At 42.9% G+C, this 22,354-nt stretch overlaps 1 protein-coding gene across 2 annotated transcripts in view; it reads right to left on the reverse strand.

The window, feature by feature from the left end:
• The window catches only part of bbs9 (Bardet-Biedl syndrome 9), a 122,378-nt gene that overhangs the window by 49,930 nt on the left and 50,094 nt on the right, over positions 1-22,354 (reverse strand). For both annotated transcript variants that reach the window (XM_053486987.1, XM_053486986.1), the window contains 3 exons: positions 15,190-15,372; positions 10,106-10,331; positions 2,161-2,283 (listed from right to left, as the gene is read on the reverse strand). In XM_053486987.1, the coding sequence (XP_053342962.1) occupies positions 2,161-2,283; positions 10,106-10,331; positions 15,190-15,372 (532 nt within the window). The remainder of the gene's footprint in view (positions 1-2,160; positions 2,284-10,105; positions 10,332-15,189; positions 15,373-22,354) is intronic.

Consider the following 22,354-nt stretch of genomic DNA (forward strand, 5'->3'; position numbering starts at 1 on the left):
TCATTCACCAGAAATTTGATCACAAGCCCAAGTTTGACTTGAACAATACTAATATAAGAAAACTGGTTGCTTGCTTTATATACAATGTGCTTAGCTTTGTGCTAACTTCACTGCAGATTAGCAAGCCAAGATAACTGCACTAGCTTCATATACAGTACTATCCAGATAAACCAACAATCTTTGCAGCTTGCTTTTAATCATTCCTGGTTATAAGCTATTCTTTGTGTGTCCAAAAATGATCTTTAGATACGAAGTAAAGTTGTGAGTGCGTAAATTAAAATGATTAAAATCAATTAATTGAGTTAAACCTTAGATATTCTGTTCAGTTGGTAGATATTAGCCGTGTAAACACGTGATCTAAACGTCTGAATGAATATATTCCTTCTGCGCATGTCTGCCCCACTTAGGGGTAACATTAGCTGATGTGACATGTTTCCCAGGGCGAATGTTTTGCCTCCGTTCCAGATCAGTAAACTCTGTGTGAACAACTCTCTCCCACCTGACTTTTACTTGACTTTCATCCACTGGGTCTCTGGCTGAGGAAAAAGCAGCGATTGGCTCGCAAACCAATCATAGATAGGACTGATTTCTTGTAACCAATCATAATGAAGAAGGCGGGATTCATTGGCAAAAATCTAATCTAACCTTAAAGAAGAAGAAAAAACGCCTACTTCTTGTTCTTCAATTACATTTACGAGTCCATGTTAAAAGTTATGCTGGAATCTCTAATCGGAATAATTTCGATTGAAATAAAGAAATATTCTCTTTTGAAAATGGCTACGTTTCCATACTGAATTTGATTTTTAAAGCTTGGTGATTTGAGTAAATAAAAAATAAACATCTTCTGAGGCTATTGAGATCTAAACGACATCGAGGCTATTGACATCTGAACTATTGAGATCTGCCTCGTCATAGCTCGTTACATTTATCGCACCAGCGTCCTGAAGAAACACCATTTGGAAGATCAGTGTTCATCACTTCAGGACACTTCCAGAGATCTGTTGTCCTTCTGGCTCGATGTCTGATTTTCCTTTTATCCGTCACCACTCGGAATATGTTGTAGATTGGAGCGCTGATACGCGATGTCAAAAATCTGTCGTCCTCCCATTGACAAATGAAGAGCTTTCAATCTTGATGTGGTTCAGACAATAAAAAAATAAATAAAATGTTGTGTGAGAGAAACTGGAGCTTTGCTCATAGCACGGGTTTGACTCCAAACCAAAGTAAACATCAGTTCAAGTGGATTATGACGTTATTTCTCCATGTGTGTGTGCGTGTGTGCATGTGTACGCCAATGAGAGATGTCACTGCAAACTACAAACAGAGAGCGCAGATTTAAGGCTTTGTCGGGATTTTTAGAGGCGATCGGAACAAAAACAACAAAAAAAAACGCAATCATATTAATGCACGAGCAATATGATGCACTGTTTGACGGCCTGCCCGGAACGATTGCGCATGAACACGCACGCAAGCTACGCGAGGAACCACCTGCACACACTTAACCTCACACAATGTGAGATAAATTGTGTTTAAAAAATAACACTGTATGCATTTCCTCTGAACTGTTTTTTTTTGTTTTTTTTTTATATTTCAGATCCCGGAGGAAAACACCCTACTCAAGCTTACTCTCCCATACACACATGCACACGCACGCACATGCAAGTCTTTTCAAAAGCTGTGATTCGATGAATCAAATCGCACAGCTTTAGTTCATTTGATTTAAAAAAAATAATAATAAAATTGGAGCGCTATGGCAAAATCTCAAGTTTGATAATGGGCGGAAAAATCCCGATTCGCCAGCTATTATGCCCAATCAGGCTGCGAGGGAGAAGAAAAAGAGAGTAGAACCAGATGGACCATGAGATGAAGACAGAGGGCAAAGTAGGACCAAAAAAAAAAAAAAGAGAGAGAACCACAAAGTCACACAGAGGCACACCCATCAAGAAAACGAGCTAGAAGCTCCAGATGTGGGTTTCTTCCATCGCTGGCGATGGGCAGAGTGATGTGTATGATGGCGGCTCAGTGGTTAACATTCTCTTCTAATGACCACAAGGCTGCGAGTTTAATTCCCAGTATTCGGTTCTACAGTAATGGATTAAATTTTATCCATAAGTAAATAGAGAGAGAAAAAAAAAAAAGAAAAAGCAAATATTGGCTCACCTGTTTTGCTTTTAACTTTCTTCGAGGGCTGCTTCTTCTTAATGATCTTCTCAGTGGCTTCCAGCTGCAAGGCTGGATCTTCTTCCTCCTCCGCGATCGGCTCGGGGACGCCCTCGCAGCACGCTAGAAGAGAATTCACATAATTAACACACAGATGCATTAATAAATATTAAATGCTTGTTAGTTCCACTAGCCTTTACACTGCTGGCAAAAAAAGAAAAAAAAATGTTGTGATATCGAGTACAACAGCACGACCTCGAGTGCGATATTGCATTTATACAATAGTTCCACATAAAAAATTTATCAACAGATTAGGAATTGTTTTTTTTTTTAATTAATCCAATAAATTTTGCTCTGTAAACACATCATTTTTGGTAGTAACGAGTTACATTTACTCCGTTACATTTTCTTGAGTGACACTTTTGAAAAAAAATACATCTATGAGTAGTTTTACTGCACCATACGTTTTACTTTTACTTGAGATTTGTGAAGATGAAACGCTACTCTTATTCCGCTACATTTGGCTCCACTCAACTCATTACTTTTCTAACCATTTATTCCACACATGCAGCCGGTGAATCTACCGCATGACTGTTTCACCAATCAGACGCAGCAACAATAATCACATGACGCTGTTTGACCAATCAGGTCAGACGGCATAGTGGGAAAAAAAAATCTTCAGCCGGTGTTCTATAAGTATTTGAGTATCTTTTCACTGAATACTTTTTTACTCTTATTTAAGTAATATTTTAGATGACTACTTTTTACTTCTACTTGAGTAATATTATTTTGAAGTACAGCTACTCTTACTTAAGTAAATTTTTTTGGCTATTCTACACACCTCTGCCTTTCAGTCCTATCGGAACTAATTACAGTAACTGCGACTGGAGATGCTGGCGGCTGACAGTTTGCGTTATGAACAGGGATGAAACTAGATTTAAATTCTTACCTGCACTACGTAGCTAAAAAGGTAAGGACAATAAACCATGGACGGGTGGACAGTCCTGTAAATCTCTTAAGTTTCTCTTTATATTTCCACGTATTCCGCTTTCGAATATCAGCTTTGTTAACTTCTGGGTTCTGGGCTTAAAGCCCAAATAGGGTTACATGGGAAGCTACTGTGGTATGGTGTATAATCACTTGATAGTTCCCTTGATTTAAAGTTAGAAAGATTTGGGATGCAGCCTTGTTTAAGAAGCTAGTTGGCTTTAGTTAGCTCATTTTAGGCAAACAGATTACAGGGGGAATTTGGAATTATTATGCAGACAGCGTGTTGTTTAAGATAACATAACGTTATCAGATGATTTTTCTAGCTGAAAGTACTTCCATGACTGCTTTTGAATGTGTTTCTTGGCAGGCAGTATTGCGAACCATACAGACCTACTTTGATCCATGCTGGCAGCTGAGAATTAGTGTACAGTAATAAACGATTGTTAGAAGACCTGTGACCTGGAGTGATACATATACAGTAGGTAAACGTCCCAGTGCTGTTACCATCTATTATTACCCCATTTTGAGATCTCTCTCATCCAATCAGATTGCTCAGGCGGAAATACCTTTTGTATAATTTACATTATAACCATTTAATTGTTGACCGATGTTGATTAATTTTTGAATGAGGACAGGGGTAGCTCAGTATTTAAGGCCTCGGACAACTGATCAGAAAATGCCAGTTTTAAACTACTGATGGCTCCTTCATGGACGGACCAGAAGATACAGTATGAGAGGTGAGCTGCTCATTCTGTTTATCATAATCCTTTGCCACATTGTAATATTTTCATTACTGGAACTAGAGCCAAAATTTGTGTATGTAGACGTGCTGGGGGTCTGTTTATTGAGGATGTTACATTTTACTTTATTTCTGATCAAAACTAAAAATCGAAATTAACTAAATGACTCCAAAACAGTTTTGGTCATTTTGATGGTCGAGATTTAAAGAACAGAGGCTAAAATGATCCAAACTTTCCATCACTAGTTCAAAAGGTCCTTAACCCCTTAACTGCTCAAATGTATAATGAGAAAAAAAAAATAATTCACTCTAGATAAGGGCATCGGTCACCCTTAAATTAAAAATAGCATTTATGTCAACAGAGGTTTATACTGTATTGATGCTATTTTTTCTATGGTAACAGCTCATTATCAGGGACTTATGGGACACAAAACTAATAATAAGTGGATTTTAATATTTAAATGACATTTTTTTGCAAGAAAAAAAAACAATATTGTTTATATGATGTAGAAGATATTTAACATTTATGAACGGAGTCGCCAGTTTAATTCAAATGTTGGTTTTCAAACATGGGAGTGTCTGGTTTCTTCATAATACAAAGAGGATTTTTTTTTCCATCTTAATAACCTAAGAAGAGAGAAAAACAGGCTGAATGAGGAACTGGGACAAAATTGCTTGATAGAATTTCTACAACTAGGTAAATGGCACAACTTTTCATTTAGGAATTGATTCAAACTGTGATTTGATCATTTCTGTTGTAGTGCTAGAATGAAACACTTGACATGCTGCTAAGTGAGACTAGGCAGTACATAACCACTTTGCGGCACAAGTCTATTTATCAAACGTACCTGTTGAAAGAAATTTTCAAAATATCCTGAAACTTGAAAGCTATCAAATCCCCACCGGCTGTCTGCACAGCGAGTCCCCAGACTGTGTCTGCTGCTCCCTATCTAGGGATCAAGCAGCATTAGGGGCCCTTGAGGAAGGAGCTTATGAATTGAACCCCTTGTGCCGCACCCCTTGCGTTCCGAACAGCCTTTGTACAATCCCTTAGGTTGTTTCTCTTCCCGTCCTACATCCTCAAACACCGTACCCCACCTTTTTTCTTCACCAGGCTGATTAGGATAATCCCATTCAATAAAGTCAATCTGCTCAACACGGAACACCAGCCGACTATTAGATTTAGCTAACGTTAACACTCTTGTTTGTTCAGGGTTCACGCTTGAAACGGGATACACGCCGGTGTTTTGATAAACGTTATAAGCTGACAGCCTGGCAGAAAAGAAGAGGTCAAGATCACCATCTACCTCGGTTGGATCAACAAGAGAAGGAAACACGTCCCTCCTGCTAGGATAACACGGTCATGTCGGCGAGTGGAAACGGCGGTCGGCGGTTTGCGCGTCTGGTCGAAAGGAGATTGGTGTGAGAATGCAGAGGAGCGGTGTTATCGGCCACCCGGAGAACTCGATACACCTTTTTCGCGGTTTTGCCGTTTCACAAACTGAGTTTAAAGGCTGAGATTTGTCTTGGCGGTAAGCAGGACTGAACGAAATCAGACATTTGGTGATCTCATAACATTCTGATGCTTTACGGTGTCACGGCTTCAAGTTTAGTCGTGGCCTGCGATCGCAATACTACCTCACCGCTGCCTGTCAGAAGACTGATTAAAAAATGCATTTCATCTCATTACTGCTTATTTAACATCTCCACATCTGCCTGCGTGAATTATTTCGTTTTATACTCCTGTCCAGCGTGCTTCCCGTTTCCTCCCTTGGAGCTCGGTAAAACCTCATTTCCACTGGACCGCATCCAAAAAAAAGAGAAAGTTCTGATTTCAGACACACGAGACAAGATAGTGTGTGTGTGTGTGTGTGTATCCCCCTTGTCACAACTGAGCAGCACCAGACCAAGAGCCGGTTCCTGTTAAATTTTCTGAAAGAGTCAAAAAAGTTTTGACACGTTCACGAAACTGATTTCTACTTCCTTTACTGCATACATGAGCCCACAGACTTGCACGAATGGCTAAAATATTTTATTTATATATTTTTGCATTTGAGGTGGTAAAAACGGTGCAGTTCCTTTATAATAATACAGGTGGTGCGCTCTAAACTATTCACAACTTGGCAGCCAGTTTGTTTAGAAAAAAAAAAAGAGAAATAAATTTGAACATTGAATCGGGATATTCATAAAATCATGATAATTATAGAATCACAATACAAATCAAATCGCTACCTAGATATCGTGATAATATTGTACCGGTTGGCCCCCTTGTGATTTCCGTCCCTAATAAAGTCACCCCTCGAACTCGAACTAACTCTAAACTATTATGGGAGTGTACGGACGCTGGAAGAGGACACTAAATCCCACTTGATCACTAATAGAAGTGCATTTCGGCAAAGTCGGAAACGGACACAAAAACAAATGACGTTTTCCCTCACGGTTTCGTTACGAGGTCTGTTATGAAGATTAATATGCGAGCGTTTTTACTTTTTCCTTGAACTCGGTCTGACTGGTGTTTCTCCACATCGAACCTCACTTCGTCATCGTTAATCGGAGTTAACAGCTGTGACCGATAAGCAAATAAAACCTGCTCGGATTTTATTACTGCTGACACATTATGTAAAGTGGAATAATAAGCTTTCCAGAGAGGATTTCATAGAAGCCAAACAGTTTGAGTGTTGTGTAAAAGTCATCCGCAGGTGCGTCGGACATGCTTGCACCGACACGGCTGCGCTTCCAAAAGTTTTCTCTTTGCGCTCATGGCTGGAAGCCGGATACTGTATGAAAGAGGATAAATCACGCTTCGATTAAACAATAAAGCCTGCATTAATATGTAAATGCACGTCTACAGCAGGGGTTTCATCAGCTACAGTGCCTGGGAAAAACACAAACACTTCCTGAAAGAGAAAAAAAAAAAACTCAGACGTCTTAGAGGAGGTATAAAAAGTCTCCCTTGATGGGGAACAGGAACTCCGGAATGCATTTAAGGCCTCCATAAAGAAGCTGAATAGGAGACAGGGCAGTAAAGGAGCCTTGAATCTCATGCCTAAATGCACTGGGCTTGGTTAGGTGCATGAGGTGTTACACTAACACCAAATAACACAAGACGACACACTCCCTTCTGACCGACCAGTTGGATGTGTAAACATTAAGTGAGCGTTTTTTTGTTTTTGTTTTTATCTCTATTTGCATTGTTTGTAACAAAATATTAATTAGTCTAAGCCAAAAAAAAAATTTTAGATGTAATATTACACCAACAAACAATAAAAAAAAACTGTAACTGTAACAGCACCCAAGGATCAAAACTTCAGAAAATGATGAACAAAATTTAAGGTCAAGAGGTCAGGGATTCAGGAGCTTTCTTCACTTTTGCAAGTTTAGTCCTGCTAATAGCTCCAAACTCCCACTTTACCTTTCCATCATCGTCAGACATGATATGTGGCAGAAAGTCAGGTCGGCTCTCAGCCTGACCTCGGTCCCGAGCTCTGAGCCAGCGACGAGTGGGAGTGATGGAGAATTCCGCAAGCAGTCTGTCCTACCGTCTCGGTGGGAGGACATTCTGCTTTGCCAAAGGGTGCGGGAGACTTTTAGGCTCTGAGGCAGGTGCAGCACGAGACGACACAGGAAGCAAGTTTGAAGGACAGGAGGGAATGGGTTTGACTTTTAAATCCGTAAAAAAAATAAATAAATAAAAGAATGGGACAACTGAGCAATGAATCTCTCGAGAATGAAACAAAAAACGACAGAAAGAGACAAATCAGAAAGGTCTGCTTTTGTGATTTGTGTATGTGTGTGTGTGTCCTGAGCTCGGTGTTAGGAACCGAGGCAACGTGTCCTACAGACGCAGTTCATCAGGGAGAAGGAATGCTCGGTGGACGGCTGAGAACAGCTCGTCGCTCTCCATTCGTCCAATGTATCCATCCACACTCTATCCCTCTATCAGCTCTCGCTATCACGGATGAGGACGGCGTGAGATCATGGACTGTCTACATGTCCCAGCTGCCATGGAGAGGACACGGGGCCAGATCACCAGAGAGAGAGTGAGAGAGAGAAAGAGAGGGGGAGAGATTGAGAAATGAAGGCAGACAGGGAGGGATATAAGGGAGGGAGGGATCGGATAGGAGGCTGCAGACGTGGAGTGGAGGGGAGAGGAGAAGAAGATGACACTCGCTCGCTTAATCATTCGCACATTCTTCACAGAGCTGGAGCGTCCTCATCAGACATAACCCCCTACTCTTCTCTCTGCCTCCCTTGGACCCTCCCTCTCTTCCTTTTCTAAAGTTGCAATTATCCTCATGGAGAGAGAGAAAGAAAGAAAAAGCTCAAAGAATCACCGACTCTCCAGCCGTTTAATCCACACAAAGCGACACACAGACGTAAACACCCTGCACGCTCTGAAAACACACACAGACAAACACGGGAGCTGAAAAATCGGGGGCCCGAACGGGCACAGAGGTCTCTGTTGCTGCCGGTGCTGGTGGAAACGTAAACACTTTGCATTCACAGCCGGTTGAAAAAGCATCGGGTAATAAATTACTGTTTATCTACAGCCTGACAGGCTTTTGCTCGAATGGGAGCCGGCTGTGTGCTTTGGCTCCAAGCCAGGAAGTGAGGAAAGCGACCGAGGAAAAACGAAAGAGCGAGAGAGAGAGAGATTGGAAAAGTGAATCGGGGTTGCCACTCTCATCGAGAATTGATTGCTCGAGTGAGACGTCCTCTCTCGGACGCGAGTGTATGTGTGGATTGTGCCTGGGTGGCGGTTACGGCTGTGAAACCAACCGCGACTACCGCAACTGCGCCGATATGATCGCGGACGTGACGTTCAAAAGAATAATTTCACCTTTCATGCTAGCTATTTTTGGGTTTAATTGGAATCAATTCCATTTTATTCACAAATCAAAGCTGCTTTATGGAAATCCAGATCTTTAAGATCTGATCTAAGCCAGAGGCAGCAGATAAGGGAAAACCTCCCTGAATAAAACAAACGATGTGTGAATGTTTTCTGAATATTGCGTAAAAAAATATTACGGGAATTCATGAATGCTAATTACCCGTTAGTAGTTAGTTAGTTAGTAGTCCTACTGTAGTTTGTACTCAGAATTCATTAACCCTTGTTGGATATGAACATTTCCCAAGACCGCAAATCACACTTCTGTGGTTAATTAACCTTAAAATTATTTTTAAATAATCTTGATAGACTAAAACAAGACTCCTTTCTAAGCACGGGACAATCTTCACACTGTAACTACAGCGGCAGCATCTCTTTAAACATCTTAATCGATTTGTAATAATTCTTATCATCATCACAGCCAACAGGATTTGCTCTTGTTGCTTGGAGCCAACTTGTTTTGACGTTATTTTCCTCCAGTAAGGGGTTAGAATCAGCACAGAAGAATTCATGGAAATGATTAGCACGTCAAATTGACGGATATGATTTGGGTTTTCTTTTTTCCTTTGATGCCCTTGATCCAACATTCGCTGAACGCTAAGTTTGGGAATTGTCAGTCTAAGACGTTTTCGGCCCAACGTTTTCATGTCCAGTTAGTTTTTCCAGACGTTATTCCTTTCTCCGGTCCAACTGGTGTGTCGAGTGTTGTCAGAATGCTTTGTAATCCTTTTTTTTTTCGTAATTTTTTTTACTTACCTCAAAATAGTACAGGACGAAATACCTGGTCTTCAAAACCAAACTCGACAAACTTGCGGCACTGCTTCACACATTCTTCTCTGTGACATGGCCAAAAACCACATGTATGTGACATGACCTGAAAAAAGGGTGAAATCCACAAAGAGGAAGAAGAAGAAGCAGAATGAGTGGGTTTTATTTGAGCACGCTGCAGGATGAGGTCCGGAGGGTGAGCCAGGGCAGGAATTACGGTGCTTTAGGAAAGCAGAGGATTACAGGCAGCTTCTTCGGCCCCCACTGGGTCCTATTGTCGGAGTTTAATGATGCGTAGGAGCCTCTGTCCTGATGGGCCCTGCTGAGGGCCTGGAGCCTTTAAGGTATGCAGGAGCACACAGCCAGACAGCAAACACACTGATCAATGAAACGGGGGCTTTAACACCATCCTTCGGAAGCTCTTAACTTTTATAACAGGACAGACAAGGACAAGTGAAAGTGAATCATACACCATACTGAACCTTGTTGAACCCCTTGTTATATATACAGTTTAAATACAACAAGAGATTTATTTATTTGTTTTGTTTGTTTATTCTGACCTGGCATCATAACAGGTGTCGGAGCATTGGCTTCAGAGGAAAGCGACAGCCGTCCTCCTTTACCGATGCGATCGCACAGCAGCGTGATATGTTTCTTGAGGCGTGAGGTATCTTTGGGCATGCTCAGCTGGGACGTGCTCAGGCTAATTGCTTGGTCCTTAGGACTTCTCGACAGACACGTTCTCAAGAGATGAGACACAGCTGCGTCCACGCTCTCCTCCCAGCCCTGAGGGGAAAGAGAAAGAGGGAGAATGTTAGGCGCTCAGGCTACAAAGGAGTGCGCAGGACATGTGTCTTTGATGTAACTAGTGAGGCGGTAAATCACTTATAATTTTATCGACGGTCAATTTCAATCAAATGTGATAGCTAAAATTGACCTTTAAAAGGTGAGGGATGAACTTTGATTACATAGTGCCCCCAGTGGTACAGTTCAAGTAATGCGTTAAATCCCAGAGACAGTGAAGGACAGGACTTCAGGCTAAACGCTAAGGAATTTTGGCATCATGTGAGAGAAAAAAAAAAAAGTAATTACATCATCCTCAACTTCAGCTGAACTAAAAGAACTGTCTTTATTCTGATTATACAAAGTCAAACTGGGAATTTTGATTATGCGGAATAACAGAACAGTAAAGACTCCCTTTATTTCTCTATATAATCCCCTGCTACACTTATGCACTTATCCTAGTGTTTTATTTGTGCTTGGATACCATAAAGGAAGAAAGTTCTCAGTGTGCCGGAGCCGTGACTGGACTTCCTGCTTAAAATCTGAATCGCTGGCCTCCCAAGAACCCCTTTAATGGCCTGAGGACAGTGGAAAAGGACTGTATGGGGAAAGTGGCAAATTTATTTAATTTTTTCTTGAGAGCGCTCCACTTGTTGAATGATCCTGGGAACGACTGCAGTGCGCTTCGGGACCGTCATTCATGGATGTACAGCCATGGATTCTTTAAAATTTTTGCACCATTTAAATGTTTTCCTGCAACTTCAGTAAGAAGTTGAACTACTTGAAACAGAGTCACTGTTACCTCAACCGAATGTTAATCATTTTCCAAACCTGGCACACCCTAAAGATTTAAATTATTGGCCTGCATCGAGCAAATGGAACTGCATTATGAACTGTCCAACACATTATTAAAACCTGGAAGTACAGAGCTGAACTGTCAACTTCATGGCAGAAACTTGGCGAGGGAAAATAATTAAAAAAAAAAAAAAAAACATGACAGAAGTTGCAAAAAAAAAATGTTCAGTAGAAATCAGAGCTATGTTTAGTAAGTGAAAGTAAGAGAATTTCCATACAAAATAATGTGATGAGAACTCATAACAGCCAAACAGCTGTGTGACCATGAGAAAGCAACTTGTTCTTGCGATACACGTCAAGAAAACAAAAAACAAAACCTTTAATCAGCTAGGGAGCATGAAGATCTGACTTTGGACTGATGGGAAAAGGTTGTGTGGTCCGACGCGTCCAGATTGAGCGAGGAAGCGATGCACTCATCATGCATAGCGTCCACTGTACAAGCCTCTGGAGGCAGTGTGTTATGATCTGCGGTCGCTTCAGTTGCTCAGGTCGAGACTCAGCAACGTCATGTGGCAATGAAATGAAGTCAGCTGACGTCTTGAAGGTACTGAATCACCAGGTTCATCACATCTATGGAGTCCTTTTGTGCACTGAATTGACACAAATGTTTAATAAAATAAGAGCATTTTAAATTGAATGGAAAAGCTTTACTGTTTTTTTTTTTGGTTCGAATATTTAAGCTCACTGGTATGTGATGTAAGTGCAAGTGGAATCTCAGAGAGGGGAAAAATGATCTCAACAGGAACTGCTTGTGGACAGGCTGGATGGACAGCCTTACGCATGGACGAATGTGTGTGTGTGTGTGTGTGTGTGTGTCCAAGACTCCCAGGGATGTTGGATGAACCCTGGTGTTGACAGGCAGGGCAGGGCTGCGCTGTCCCCTGCCGCCATCCAGATAGCCCTTAATGAACCCTAATGACAGGTAATCAGTCCTGTAATGATGATGACAGGGAAGAGCCATTTACAGCCAGAGGGGAGAGAGTAGGAGAGAGAGTGTGTGAGAGAGAGAGTGAGAGTGTATGGGAGAGAGAGAGAGAGAGTGAGAAAGAAATGAACGGAAGAGTTTTTCATAACCCAGGAATTGCCCGTGATTTATTCTGTAAAAGTTTTTTCACAAATGCAAGAAAATGTGTGTGTGTGTGTGTGTGTTCCTGGGAGGTTAGTTTCCCAGGTAAGGTGGTCACAGGTGAGTAAAACCCGAGTGCTTTCCTCATGCCCGAGTGCATTGCTGGAATTCCAGTGGCGCTTGCTTACTCGGGATTATTTGCTTTGAAAGATAAGAGGGACTAAAAACGAATACGGTGACCGTGGCTCTGGGTGGGCGATGGGGAAAGTGTGTGTGTGTGAGTGTGTCCAAATGTGTGGGCTGACCTGACACACACACATATATATGGCGATACGATTTGCTCGAGTTGGGGACATGAAGGTGGAACAGGAAATGAGCGGGAGCGAGAGAGAAAGCTCATGATACGTGTCATTAGTGAGCGGTTGGCTTGGTTTACTGATTCTATCTGGGTCTGACTCATTCTCTCTCTCTTTCTCTCTCTCTTTCTCCTCTTCTTTCTCTCTCTCTCTCTCAGCAGTAGCTATAGAAACCAATCGCTCTCTTGTATATACCCTCCGTCTGTCACCATCCAAACTACCATGTTTACACCCCGTTGCGGCTTCCTAAAACGAGCTGTCTTTCTCGAGAAACATGTTTCGTTCCCTCGTTCTTATCGTTCCCTTTGTCCTTGATAATAAAGCATTTCCAACAACACGGACGGAAATAGCTCTACCTTTAAAGACCGGGTCTGTCTGCTTGTTGTGCGGTTGCGTTATAAAAAGGATTTCCCCGGTAATTGGCTGTAATTGGTGGTAATTGTCACGGCCTGCATTAGCTCACGCGTGTGGCACGCGCGGAGAAGTGGTGTATAAATATAGCGGTCCATGTATGTATATATGGAACTGATCTAAAAGTAACGCGTGCATTCGGATGAGGACATCGTCCTGCTTTAGATCTCGGCTTATAAAGCTCTGTGAGAAAATTACAGCTCTGCCGAGTGTTTTCATGTGTGTGTGTGTGTGTGTGTGTGTGTGTGTGCCACCTGTTGCTGTGGAGCATGTTTACTAGAGAAGGAGCTCACCGCTTTCACTCTGGAGGTATTCGCAGTGACGCCTGCAGCTGGGATTAGCCCTGGGTTATGCGGTGTGTGTGTGTGTGTGTGTGCAGAATGCTGGCTAATTGATAACTGGGAAGGAGCGATGCGACAGATCTTAAAATATGCCCTCTAGAGCATCACAGGAGTAAGTGCATTCACACACTTGAGAACCAGATGCAAGGACATATTTATTTATTCCTGTTTCAAATAATCAGTTATTATTAAGCTAAGCTCTTAATTATTAATTGTGGTGAATTATTACTCATCAAGCATGTGCAAGTTTTCCCAGTGTTGGTGTTCATTCTGTCCATCTATTTATCAGTGAGTCGATCTCTCTGTTTGTCATTTAGTCAATCAATTGGTCTCCTGTCAGTCTGTTTATCTGTCTATCAGTGCGTCAATCTGCCTGCCTGCCTGCCTGTCTGTCTATCGATCGGTGTGTTTACCCTCCTGTCTTTCGGCCTGTCGGGTGCTCCGTCTACCCAACTGTTTGCTCCGTCTGCCTGCCCGTCTATCTATCTATCGGTCTGTCTTTTGGACGGTTTGCCTAGCGGTGGGCTGCCCGCCCGTCTACCTTTTAGTCTGCTTCTTTCTCTCTGTATGCGTTTCGGGCGGTCTGTATAAACTGTACTTCACCCGATAGCATGGTTACCTCTAGTTGAGGGCAATCCCATAATTCAATTCACCAGACAAGCCTGTTGCGCTCTAAAGGAGGAATGAAAAGCTGCATACGGACGTGATTTCCTTCTATTTTTAAAATGTTGCTCAGTGACACGTTCCATGGTATGTGTGTACTGTAGTCCTTTCAGTGGAACATCAGGACAACGAAAGCTTAGGAAGCTTAGTAAGGAATGTCTGATCGACTCATGCCTCGACGGCGGCACACAGTTAGTAAAGGCAGAATATACAAATCAAATAAACAATTCAAATAATCCAAGCATTTTGTCTCTCCGCACTGTCAGCGCTCGGTGGACTGCTTCTTTCAATGTGTTTGTTTTATTGAACCGATCACTCACAGGCAAGTTCACACACACAAACTACACACAAAAGATACTGTTCCTAAAGAGCATAAACCGTTTCAGCAGCGTCAGCCAACATGGACAGCATGGGTTTACGCTTCGGGGCCTCTGAGGTCAAGGGTAGTACCTGAAATAGGGGAAGGGAAAGTGCGCGAGTGTTCTTTTCCTACAGACGCACATCACAGTGACGTTAGTGCAGTCTTTGCTAGAACTGTCCCGTTATTTTGTGTTTGTGCGCTGGACAGGCGACAATAGCGTGGCGAATAATATTGCTATCTGACCTGACCTGATTTTTTTTTTTATAGCCAGGTAATGAGCAGATATGTTCCCAGTGTTTCACTAGTGCTTGGACACTATCAAGGTAGAAAGTTTTCCTTGATCAGAAAGCCTGTGTCATGTCTGAAACACAGGCCTCCCAGGAACTCCTTTAAAGCCTCAAACATGTGGAAATGTGGCTTGGAGCGAGGTCAGGACTGTACGGAGGAGGGATGTGGCAAAAACTCCCAGCTGAAGTTCCTGTAATGTGCAAGTGGTGTTGATGAATGATTGTGTGTCTGCTTTGAGCCACGTTTGTCATTCATGGATGTACGGCCTTCAAAACATTCGCACCATTCAAAGGTTTTCCTGATCACCTGACTGTGCTTGAAGTCTTCTTTAAAAGTCAATCGCTTTTATGGCCTCACTCACAAGAAATTTCATCAGTCCCGGTTTCAGTCGAACGCGCTTTATAAAAAATACTTGAGGTGAAATACTTGTGAATTTAATTCCTTGTGCCTTCCTTACAGTATATCCACGCAGTGATGTGTGTGTATACGTGTGTGTGTGTGTGTGTGTGTGTGTTCTCACCAGTTGTGGTGTATCCTGCAGCAGTGGCAGCAGCGTGGCCTCCAGTATAGCGGTTTGATCGCTGCCGAGTCCCTGCCAAAGAGAGACCAGGAGGATGAGAAGGTGTGTGGCGCTGCGTAACCTGGAGAAGGCTTGCACCAGACACGCGCGATTCTCCTCCGCTGCGTCCGCCAACGCCATCACCTGACAGAGACGAGGAGGAAAAATAAATAAAAAATAAATAAATAAGAAAAAACCTTCCAATTATTTCAGTGCGGTAAAAAAAAAAATACAGAAATTGTAATCTGACGAAAACAGGAGTTATTTATATGCTGTATTTTTCACATACCACACACACACACACACACACATACACACACCGATCCAGTGCTGCTGCTAAAGTGACCTGTCACCTGTACGCCTAGTAGTTTTCACTCAGGTTTAATCGCTCGCGAACCGCCTGGTCTCGGAGGGATGAAAACCAGGAAGCCGCCTTTGAAAGCGAAGCCCGCTAATGGAGAGGAGTGTGTGGTGACAAAACGGGCTCTTGTGCCAAGGCAAACTGAGCCGTGGTGAAGGGGCTTTTGTGAGGGCCAGCGCAAGGCCTGATTGATGCCAGCTGAGGAGGAACAAAGGCACATTTAAGCCAGGGTGGTGAGCGTGTGAGTGTGTGGTGTGTGTATGTATGTGTATGTGTGTATGTGTGTGTGTGGTGTAAAGGACTGGATCCAGGCCCGACTGTCCAGGAGAGAAGATTAGCAAACAGAGTGCAGCCTCGCATCCTGTTTCATACTGCAAAAGGAAGAGTGAAAGGCTCAGGTTGAAGCGTTCAAGCTTACTAAAGGGTCGGGCCGAGGCTTCATCGAGGCCTTGAAAAACCACGAACGAATGGCACGCGAGCCTATTCCGCTTCATTAAAATGATCTCTATATAATCATTTTTTCAGGCAGAGCATTTGACTGAAGCATCCCGGTTTTTAAGACGCTTGCTTACCCTCGCATTTCTCAAAAATTACACATCCTAAATATACCCGTCTATTTCCGACGTAACGTTTATGACCCAAAACAAACCGTGACCAGTAACCAGCGCCGGGGACGAGCCAAGCAAATCCATTATTCCTGAGGGACCGAGCCGCAAGCTGGAGCTGAGAGGCAGAAATATCTCCCCAGCTGGGTTAAACAGCCCATATTTATTCGTTCGCTGTTTTTTTCTTTTGGGTGAGGGATGATTTTTGGTTTGCGGTCTTGCTTGCACCTTGACGGGGAAAATTTGCTCATCCCAATGTGAGGCTTCGATGTTGGTCGGTCGGTTCGCTCTTACAGAAATTTGGGAGCGTTTCGGATGCCCTGTGGGTGAGATCAGGTCACCCACAAAGGAAAAGTACAAAGGACGACTTGGAGGTGTGGGACTGTCTGTTGTGGCTCGGGAGCGGACTTTCCCCTCGAACCCGAATTACTGAATCGTAATGCTGAGGTTTTATGAGACGGATGCAGACTTGAAACGAGCTCGACTTTTGGTCAGGTACAATAGAGTACTTTTGAGACGGTATGTGCTAGGTGCCAGCGCCTGTGTTTGTGGCAACATGTACTGCTGGATGAACCCATCTGGAAGAATAACTTTTCGGAAAACAGATTCAGGGAGACGGAGACAGAAACTGGACGGACAGATGCTGTCTATATTAATCTCTGGACAGGCTGCTATAAAAACTGATGTAGAGACAGGCATGATGAATCACAGATAGAGGGGAAAAATTATACCCTGTCAAGCTGAAACCGTCAAGAGAAAATCATTTGCGTGATGAAGCCTGAGCGCACTGCCGCTTTGAGATTGAACAAATCAGAAATGAGAAATAGATCACATGTCTTTGAAATGTCACTTTTGCTTACACAAGCAGAAAATAACAGTAAGAGAGTGTGTGCTCGCACACTGTGTATTTCAAAAAAGAAAAAAAAGTGTGTGGGAAAAGGGAAACGACTCCCTAGGGAGAGAGAGACAGAGAGATCAGCATCATACCAACAAATAATCCTAGACAGTAACTGCTTTTGTGTTGGGTCACGGTGCGGAGATAGCACGCGGCTCGATAGCGCTCGGTCGCTTGGCCCTAACAATGCTTGTTTATAAACTGAGCCCTTGGAGCGCAGAATCAGGCAGGATCGAGAAAGACTCGCGAGCGCGATAGCATCTGGCAACCTGCATGGGCAACCTGAGCTCGGCTTATCGGCCGCCGTGGAAGGCTCCAAACCACACGGCCTGATAAGGCCAGGGCTCTTTGTTTTGTTTTTTCCTCCCCTGATTCTTGTTAATCTTCCTGCTCCTCTGTGAGGCTGACACTCTGATCCTGTTACACCAAAACGTCTATGTTCGTCCAGCAAATCTGGTCTGTCCCTAAATTCAGATCCCTAAATTTGAATGGCTTAAGAAGGAAACCAATGAAATGTATCTCCAATGCACCGATGCCAATACGCTCTTGTAAATTCCTTGGTCTGATTATGTAACACAGGCTTTCTTCGTGTCCATCGATCAAGATTTTATTTCACACCCATATTTTAGTCATCTAAACCGTACCTTTATAACTAGCCTTGGCTAGGCATGCAGATGGCCAGAGTTTTGCATGTTTTCCGCGAAGATGACCAAGTGGAGCTGAGTAACAACATGACCCGCAGGAGGGGGAATATACTTATGTGAGGTCACATTAGGGAGGCTCATTCAAACCCTGACCAAAAAAAGTACAAGATACCAATTAGATTTGTATTTCGATCCTGTAAGTAATCAGGATTTTATAAACAATCCCGATTCTATATATTAAATTTATTTTATTCCAGATTTTGTTACAATTCTAAAACAAATAATTTGCTCCTACTGTAGTTGCACAATGCTGTGCCGTGCAAATAGTTTAGAGTGCACCACCTGCAGGATTATAGAGGAACTGCAACATTTTACCACTTCAAATGCAAAAGTAAAAGAACATTTTTATATTAAAGTGAGTGTAGAAATACACGAATCGTGATGTATAACTAAATTATTATTTTTTTTTACCCAATCCCTACCGGGGACTAAAACTTAATGTGACTAATTAATAAAAACGTTCTTAACATTCTTAAATAACAAAAATTACAGTTGTATATGTAGTATACACTTTGAGACGTGCTGACAAGAGAACTAGTAAAATGTGTGATTTAAAATGACATTCGTGACCAGAAGTATATTACAAAACGCAGACAGGTAAAAGTACAACCTGCGGATGTGGAGTGTGGTCAGGTGTTGATCAGATCAGAGCCTGAAACCGAGTCTGTCTAATTACTACAGCTTCAGAAACTTTTGCCAAGTAAGGTTCATTAAATTAATCACAGATCCAGGATAAAGGATCAATCAAACAATAATAGCACACAGGATTATCTTGACCGGCCATTAAACCCAAAATTATATAATAAAACCTGTGCCGCGTCCTGATTGAATCTGGACTGCACGTTTCATTGGAACTGGGCTAGAAATGAACGCGTGTGCCGCCGGATCTGCAGAGATATGCCGCTTGAGATTTGTGTACGTTTGTTTGTAGTTCATTCGAGGTTCCAAATTTAGCCGCGGAGAGGGCAGAGAGGAGGCCTTTCATTAGAGCAGCTTTCTCTACTCATTTTAGCAGACGCTTGCTCCCGCTCTGTAATCACCAGCCCAAACTCACCTCCCATGCTGCAGCCAGGCCACCTCCACACAGTGACCCTGCTCACACTGCACACGCGTGTGCAAAAAACTGAGATCTTCCATGGTGAGATTGTTCAACTGGTTCAGAAACGATTAGCCAAACTACGCTCTGTGCTACGGATGAGGATGAGAGATACCTTGAAAATGTTATAAAGATTTAAGGGTGGCTTTTAGGGTACCTACAGTAAGGACGCGGGACAGGACATGTTAAAAAAAATGGTCTTTGTTTAAATCTCACCTGTCAGATTTTTGGTGAGCCTGTGAACGGTGTAGTCTCAGATCCGAAAAAAAAAATGCAGCACCCGATGTTGCACCAACAACCATACCATATCGAATTCACAGTGTACATTAAAGTAAAGTAAAACTCACTTTATTTCTCGATATAATCCCCTGCTACACTGATGCTCTTATCACAGCGTTTCACTAGTGCTTAGATACCATCAAGGTAGAAAGATTTTTCAGTACGCCGGAGCCGTCATCAGACTGCCTGCTTCAAATCCGATACACAGGCCTCCCAGGAACTCCTTTAAAATTGTGAAAATAGCTTGGAATAAGATCAGAACTGAGGCTATAACTCTCAGCCGAGTTCCAGTGTTGTGCACAATGTGATCGTGTGTACAGTTCCCATAGACATATGCGCACAAATTTGTGAAAAGTTACCCATTTATTTTCAAAAATCAGGCGTTGCACTCGTTGAATGTTCACGGGGACGTCTGCAGTCACTTGGGATTATCTCTCACCGACGTACTGCCTTCTTTAAAACGTTTTTGAAGTCTTCTGTAAATGTCAATCACTTTTCCGCCCTTATTCACCAGAAATTTCAGTCAAGTTCCAGTCCTGAGGGTTTTGATCACAGAACCCTCAGGAACCTGTAAAATACCAATCAAATAAATTAACTACAGGAGAACCTTTTAATATTACAATTTTTTCAACAGCATGAAGGATTCCACACTCTCTCACACACACACACACACACACACACACCAACAAGCGCACAAACAAAAACACAAGACAAAACCCCGGCTGAGACGCCAGTGTGTGTGTATCTACACGAGATAACACTCTTGTCTGACTGTGTCCTTAAGACAACACAACATTAGAGAAGTAAATAGTCAGTATGTCTTCCCTGTTCCAATCTTTGTGTAGATCACGAGTCGAAATACTGTACGTGCACCTGTATATATATGTGTGTGTGTGCGTGCGTGTGTGTGTGTGTGTGTGTGCGCATGTGCCAGCGAGTCTGAAAAACAGAAAGAAACCTTGCCAGGTGTGCAACTGTGGCATCTCTCTATACAAAGGACACACAATCACACAATCTGAAAGAAGACACTAGTGCACCACCCTGTCCGAGGGGCCGAATATGACCTTTTCTCACCAGGGCTTTTTAGTTCATGCAAAATCTAATTCACCTAATTCACTCTCAGTCTTTTTTTCTTCTTTTTCTCCTTCTTCCCTTCACCCGTCTCCGTTTTCTGCCTCATGCCATCCCCCCTTCCATGAAAGCAGACCCTCGTGACATTCCATTGCCCTCTGAGAGCCTGTTAAACTGCCCGCTCTTCAGGGGCGCGTAACAGATCTGACATGCATTTTAACTCTCGTTCGGGCGAATATACTGTACGCGGATATATGTGCGACATAAAGCGCTAATGGACGTGTGACAGGCAGGCGGCCTCGCCGCTCAGGCTGGGAAGAGGGGGGGGGGGAAACCTGCCGCATGACTAATATAAAATGAGCCTGAAAAGACAGAGAGTCATTTGACTGCGGTTAAATGGCTCGAATTAATGTTAAAAGCACTGAGCGCCTTTAAAAAGTGCTCTCCGGAGTAGGCGAAGGCAACGGGAGAAGGCTGACTCCTGATGGAAGGAAGAGAAAGGTTTAATACAAAACCTGCCATACAGATCCAGGAAAAATATAACAAGCCATCAGTTCCAAAGAGAAAGAGAATCTTCGGTAAAACAAACTATATGGAGTGTGTTTTCATGTGTGTTTAACCTTTAACAGCAGCTAAGGTCGCATCTGGAATCTTTTTGAGGCGAAGCCGGCAAGCTGGCGCGTGCTCGCTGCGTGCGCGATTGTGCTGCGTGTTGAATCTCTCCTCTACACTCAGTTCTCTGTCTCTCTTCTTTTTCTCTCTCCATCCTCCCCTCTGATGCAAATGCTAATGGCGATTCGGATGAAGTGGTGGTGTTGGTGGGGGGGGGGGGGGTAGTACAGGGTGACACTGGGCTGATTGTGGGCCACCGATTTGCGCGCCGCATGCTCCTGTTTGGCTCCATCATACCTGTTTGCTTTTCTCTCAATGGCCTCCTTTGAACAGCTTCGCTCCGGGGAAGACGAAAGAAAACAGACACACTACATGCACACACACATGCGCACACGTACTCACGTACACACACACACAGGCAGCTTCAGAATTTACAGGAACAAGATAAATATCCGGTGAAGCCTGGCCTTTGCCACGCGGGGCCTCTGATTACAGAGCAAATACGCGTAATCACATAAATCTGCCATTGTTGCGCTAATCTAGGCAGCGGAAAAGCAGAAAAGGTGGACACGAAGGACGTGTTGACTTTAGTGAGACGTGCTTGGGAAAGTCATCCGAGCAAACTGCAGCATGTTTCATTCTACTTAAAAAGACATTCTTTACTGAGCACCAAAAAAAGAAATTCAAAAAGAAATTTTCCCCATTTTTTTTTTTTTTTTAACCTTATATATTTTATATTACTGCTTAAAAAAAAAAAAAAAAAACTCTGTAAGGACACCAATATTCTAGTCTTTATAAAACCTTCGGAAACTTGGTCACTCCCTGGAAAACTGGTCATTCCCTGCAACCTGCAAAAAGGTTCACATGCCGAGCTGGAACATATGCACTTATTCATGCAGGTCAGCCGTGAAGCCGTGTAAATCTCAACGCTTTCCACTCTGAGAAATCGCCGGCACAGACACCTACAGCCAAGGCATGCGGTCTTAAATCTAATGACAAGAACTTCCCTGTGAAACCGCGGCTCTCCGCAAGTGCTATATATCTTCTGTATGCTTTCGACTCTCGTCTTCCAAAACAAACCTGTTCCTATACAGTAGGTATCTACCAGAGTGTGCTGACATTAAACACAGATGATGAGTTCATTACCGCTCCACTTGTGCTCAGAGTCGTTCGTTCATTTATCCTCAGTAAGAGTCTGATTATGGGTCAGGGATCTGTCTTAGGAACGCTAGGTTTCGGGCCCGAATACACTTGCATTGTATACAGTGTATTTTCAGTACTGTGCAAAAGTATTGATCCACTTCCATTCATTAAATGAAAATAAATAACTGAATTACAAAAGAAACAGAAACAAGAAAGCTGCAAAGATATGAATTAAAAAGCATTTGTTTATGTGACAACCTCAGCAGCAACCTCATTTCCCCTCTCGCCCGCCCCAACCACTAAGCATTCACCATCACCCAGTATACTAATCACCGGCCTGATCATCTGTCATCATCTGCA

This window comes from Clarias gariepinus, chromosome 25 (genome assembly GCF_024256425.1).
Source record: "Clarias gariepinus isolate MV-2021 ecotype Netherlands chromosome 25, CGAR_prim_01v2, whole genome shotgun sequence".
Classification (NCBI taxonomy): Eukaryota; Metazoa; Chordata; class Actinopteri; order Siluriformes; family Clariidae; genus Clarias; species Clarias gariepinus.